This window comes from Erythranthe guttata, chromosome 13, assembly GCF_056151865.1.
Source record: "Erythranthe guttata isolate IM_541 chromosome 13, IM_541, whole genome shotgun sequence".
Lineage (NCBI taxonomy): Eukaryota > Viridiplantae > Streptophyta > Magnoliopsida > Lamiales > Phrymaceae > Erythranthe > Erythranthe guttata.
Genome location: NC_142545.1, coordinates 7,976,554 through 7,982,259, shown reverse-complemented (window position 1 = coordinate 7,982,259; position 5,706 = coordinate 7,976,554). Strand labels below are relative to the sequence as shown.

General features: G+C 30.4%; 1 protein-coding gene across 1 annotated transcript; it reads left to right on the top strand.

The window, feature by feature from the left end:
- Positions 1-414: 414 nt before the first annotated feature.
- HVA22F (HVA22-like protein F) lies at positions 415-2,477 on the top strand. Its single transcript, XM_012998915.2, has 5 exons — positions 415-692; positions 932-958; positions 1,154-1,276; positions 1,918-2,164; positions 2,311-2,477. Exons 3-5 carry the CDS (start codon positions 1,236-1,238, stop codon positions 2,335-2,337), a joined length of 315 nt encoding a protein of 104 aa, XP_012854369.2. The 5' UTR covers positions 415-692; positions 932-958; positions 1,154-1,235; the 3' UTR covers positions 2,338-2,477.
- Positions 2,478-5,706: the final 3,229 nt, after the last annotated feature.

Here is a 5,706-nt window from a genome sequence, read left to right as displayed (position 1 = left end):
CAATCATTTTATGAATAAGTACCCATTGATGTGTTTATTTATAAATTGTCCGTTTATATAATATATAGAGATAAAACAACGTACATAAATTTTACATAAAATACAAAATATTTTATAACATGGGGCCAATAATAAAGAGAAGGAAAAAAAAAACTTGAACAAAAGCGTGCGTTCTCAATTATCATAAAAGCATGCCCCCCCTATTTAATATCAATAAATAACTTAAACCATGCTTGAAGAAAATCAATTTCTAATACAATATTCGTTTCTCGGTAGAAACACACACACACACACTATAAATTTACAATAGTAGCAACGAGGAAAGAAGGCTCAACTGCTTTTCTAGTGTGACCAGACCAACTACACATTTTTATTTAGTAATTTTTCTCTGTTGCTTGCCGTCCAATTTTCTCTCACATTTTTACATTCTATTCTTGTTGCAAGAAAAGAAGCCTTTGCCTCTCCCTAAAAGATATTCTTTACTTGTTAGCATTAAATGCCAAACCCACATGAGATATAGCCTATAAAAAAGACTGAGAATATAATTCATAATTTCAATTCCAATTCCAATTCCTATTCCAATTTCTAAATCAAACGGTTACAATCTCCTTCCCATTTTTTCAGACAAGAACAGAAAAAAAAAACATGGGTGTTCTTGGAGCCGTGGCAAGGCATTTGGATACACTTCTCGGGTAATTTTAATAATTATTTATTCCTCGTATATCCTTGTTTAAATTTATTCCATTCTTTTCTTATATTCATTGATTGAAGACAAACCTGATCAGTTTCTTTGATTTTCGATAAATTAATTAATTTAATAATTTTCGTGCTATCTTGAAGAAATTATTCGATAAATTGATTGCCTATATATTTTCTTGATTAATGTTAATAATAGACTAATAATTTGTTCTGGTTTTGCATGTTTGTGTAGACCTGGAGTGATGCTTCTCTATCCCCTGTAAGACATCTTAATCTTTTATTTTATTTTTATTTTTATTTTTCACTCTGATTCAAAAAGAGTGATCAGATTGACAATCCAATATTACGAACCACTTGAATATGTAATTGCTACACGACGAGTTGAAATTAATTAATTAATATACATGATATTTCATTTAATTTACACAATATTTCAATGAAATTAAATTAACAGATATGCATCGATGAGGGCAATCGAGAGCCCCTCAACACTGGATGATCAACAATGACTAACGTATTGGGTTCTCTACTCGTTTATGACACTTTTCGAGCTTTCCTGCTGGAAGATTCTTCAATGGTAATAATTCATAATAATTACTTTCATATATCGAGTAATGTGCAAAAAATACCCATGTGTAATACTTATCTGCGAAAAAACCCCCTGTAATAAAATAACTAGCAAAAACCTCCCATATAAAAAGTTAAAGGCAAAAAACCCCCCATGTAAAAAAGTCAAAGGCAAAAAACCCCCTTAGAGCAGAACGTGTGTTCCACTCGCAGCTTGTGTGATTTTTAGTTCATTTTTGCTTATGAAATGACAGAATTGCCCACCACCATCATCATAATCTCTCTTCACTCCCCTTTTCTCTTTTGATTTTTTGGGAAAATTGCAATTCAATCCCCTAATTTAAGTTTTACAAGTTTAGTAAAATTGTAATTTTTCCTCATATTTCATGTTATCTGATCTTATTCTATTTTTATTGTAGAGTATATTTGTCTTTTTACGTTCAATCAATATTGAATGTTTAAAATCATAATGGGTGTAGTGAGCTATTTAAAAATTTACAAGGAGGTTTTTTGCTAGTTATGTTATCAGAGGGGGGTTTTTGGCAGATAAAAATTACACAGGGGTACTTTTTGCGCATTACTCTTCATATATCTCCTAATATTGTTAAGACAAAATTCAAAAAATTAACATGTAGTAGAAAAAAAAAACAGGCTTCCTTTCTGGCCATACATGAAGCTGGTATTCTGCATGTGGCTGGTGCTCCCGATTTTCAACGGAGCGGCTTATATATACGAGAATTTAGTGAGGAAGTATGTTAATGTTGGAAGAAATGTGAGCTCAAATCATCCAGAAGGACAGAGGAGGGTTCTTCAGATGATGAGCCTCGACGCAAGAAAGTCCGTCGAGAGATACATTGAGAAGTATGGTCCAGAAGCCTTTGACAGAGTTGTCAAAGTGGTAATTATTAAAACGAATATTCCATCTCCTTTAATTAAATTCCATCACTATTATTATATGTTACATCACGTGTATATGAGATTGAATGTCGATATAAGAAAGTATGTTTGTTTTCTTTTTTTTTTTTCTTGTTTTTTTTTTGGCAGGCTGAGAAAGAAGCAAGGAAACACTGATCAGGAAATACAGAATCTCAGGCAGAATATGGAATGTATACATATATATAATTATTTCAATTAACCTTGTAATGATCTCAGAGAAACTATAGTATTCAAACTTGCATACATTATATACACATACATGCCATTGCCTTCTATCTCTTCATTTTTTATTTTATTTTTAGTTTTTTGTGCATTGTGGTTTAATCCTTTGTTTCGGAAAAGAAAAATTCAGAAACGAGAGGGTTCTATTCTCGTTTTTCATTTTAATGAATGATGGTTTTTTAATCGAGTAAACTGTAAGAAGTACCTCTGTGTTATCTCTAAATAGCGAAAACCTCTATGTGATAAATAAAGTAGCAAAAATCCACCTATGAAATTATTTATATAGCATAGTTGGCCCAAAAGTATCCCTTGTAATCCCAAATAGTGTGATAAATAAACTAGCAAAAAACCCCCTATGAATTTATTTATATAGCATACTCGGCTCATTATTCATTTGAGTGTTGACTCGATATAAAAAGACACAAATACCCCCAGGATTTTGCAATTAATGAATTTTTATATCTTATAAATATTTAAATTATTTTATTTTTGTTATATCTTAATTAGAAAAAAACAATGGGTCTTTTATTTCTATTTTTATTATCAGATAATTTATGTATATATTTTAAATTATACTAACCTCAAAAGAAAACTTAAATTTCATTATTACATATTTCTTTATTTTGTATTTAAGAAACCTAGACTTAATTTGATTATAATTTTTTTAATAATTTTCAATTTAATTTAATTGTTTACTAATTTTTTAATAATATTTTAATTTCTAAACAATCAAATTAAAATGAAAATATATATAATGTGTTGCGTAGTTTTGCCGTTGATCAACATATATAGATATTAAAAGAAAGAAATAAAAAGTACGAAGTAAAAGTTGGATATCCGCTCAGCTGGAATAACTGATCCCCGATTGCCAATATGTCACGAATATAACCGGCATTAGTGACAAGATCATTAAATAACAGGAAGATACTTTGTGAAAATTCTAGGAAGGTATATACAGTTAAACCTCTATAAATTAATACAGTTGGGACCATTAAAATTTCATTAATTTAGCGAAATATTAACTTATCGATAAATTAATAATTATTAATTTATGCATTAATTAATAACTTATTAATTTATGAAATTACTTTTATTATTATTTTCAATATATACATTTTTGTTTTTAAATTTTACGTGTATATTATTCATTGTACCATTAGTTCAATGCACTATAGAGCGCGTTTCACGAGCGGAAGCTCTTAAATATGTAATGATATAGAACGATTTTATGTTGAGTTATGAGAATACTATACCGAAAGTTCTAACCATGTTAAAAAAAGTGAGGGACGAGATTGATGGTAATGTGAACTTCAACAAGAAACAAGCGACAATTAAATTATATTGTATTAAGCTTTCATAGATCTATAAAATATGTACTGTACCATTTAATTTAAGAATTATTTTCATGCATTATTAATTTATATATTATATGGGGCTTCTTAAAATTTTAAATGTGTGTTATCTTATAAATTTAGCGAATTATTAATTTAGCACGTTGTCCCCAAGTCGGGACCGGGAAAATTTATTATTTAAGCGAGGTTATTAATTTATCGGGTATTAATTTATCGAGGTTCTACTGTACATGTACACAAAAATAAAATGACATATAATTAATACATTATTGAGTAAAGTTGAGTTATCCATGTGTAATAGCCAGTGTTCTAAAAATCGGTCGAGGCAGTCGATTAATCGGTTTCCGAGGCAAAGGCGGTCCAAAACCTTTACGATTTTAGTGTAAATGTTTGAAAAATCGGTTTTTTGCTTATGAGGCGGTTTTAGGCTGTCCGAGGCGGTTTGAGGCGGTCAAACCTTTAAGGCGGGTCAAACTCAGTGGCAAAAATCGGCCAAAAATCGGTCAAAATCGGTTTTTTTTTATTCAAAATAAAAGTTGAGATTTTAATAAAAAATATGAGTTTATGCTTTATTTTGTTTATATTAACTGTTATTGTAAATTAAATAACTAATAATGTATGCGAGGAATGTTCAACAATAAATGTAAATTTAAAAAAATTACCTTTTATTTTATAAGGATATTTATGTATTATGATCTTATTATTATTAAACTTTTATTATGTTATTAGGATATATACATGATGGAGATCAACTATGTTTTAATATATTTTTATATATATTTTCAATATTTATAAATAATATTTAGAAATATATCATATTAAATTATAAAAACCGATTTATTTTCAATTTATCCCCGATTAATCGCCGCCACACCGATTAATCGTGAGTTGGTGCCTGACCGCCTCCGACCCGATTATCGCTTTTTACAACCTTGGTAATATCCATGTGTCAAAAATATCTTCACGCACAAAAGCAACTGGCAAAAAAACCTTGTGCTTATTAGGCAAAGGCATAAACTGCCTTGGGGGCGCTCGTGTGGCTCACTTGCCATTTGTGCGATTGTTTCCTACATTTTTAATGTTAAATGACATAAATGCCCATCAATTTTCCATCTCTCTCCTCTCGTCCCTCTTCTTTTCCTTTTACGCCCAAGCTTAATTAGTTACTCCTCACCGCTCTGATAATGGATATGTAGTAACCAGTTAGCCCAAACATTAGGTTGAGGCGATTAAACCATAGCCTTAATCTTTCAAAGGTCTGCAGCCATAGTCCCTCCATTAAAAGTGTGACCAAGGTAATCAATTTGAGCTTGCCCAAAGGCACATTTGGATACTTTGGTATAAAGTTGGTTAGACATAATGAGATCAAAGACTAAGGCGGTGTGTGTTAGTGAATTTCCAAGTAAGGAATGTATACAATAATTAACAAAAAAAAAAAATACTAACACAAATTTTCTAAGAACGGGTTTGAAGATGGAATTTATTAAAGATATAAAAATGGTAGGTGCATTTTTAAGGCCAAAAGGCATGAGATTAAACTTCATACGAACCAGAAACACTGACAAATGCAGTTTGTGAATATTAGGAGGATACAACCTACTTGACAGTAGCTAGCTCTCAAGTCATTTTTAAGAACATTGGCCTGCTCTAGCTCATCAAGTAAGTCACTGATCAAAAGAATCAAAGGAATGGGAAACTTCTTTAATGATGAGGGAATTGAGTTTTCTATTGTTTACAGAAAATCTCCATGTGCCATTTTTTCTTAACTAGAAGGATTGTTTCTTAGCTAAATAATTCTCGATTCTAATATTTCTTGGACTAGTTTTTTTAATTTCTAATCTCAGCAAGTAAGAGTATTTGTAAAGGTGTTGTTTCACTAGTTTAGTACCTGGTGTTAAGGGAATTTTATGGTCATAAGGTCTACTTGGGG

Excerpts from the sequence above, each read along its gene's own strand:
- HVA22F (XM_012998915.2), top strand. The coding sequence starts at position 1,236 with ATGACACTTTTCGAGCTTTCCTGCTGGAAGATTCTTCAATG. Across the intron at positions 1,277-1,917 it reads TGCTGGAAGATTCTTCAATG|GCTTCCTTTCTGGCCATACA; the intron begins GTAATAATTCAT and ends AAAAAAAAACAG. Across the intron at positions 2,165-2,310 it reads TTGACAGAGTTGTCAAAGTG|GCTGAGAAAGAAGCAAGGAA; the intron begins GTAATTATTAAA and ends TTTTTTTGGCAG.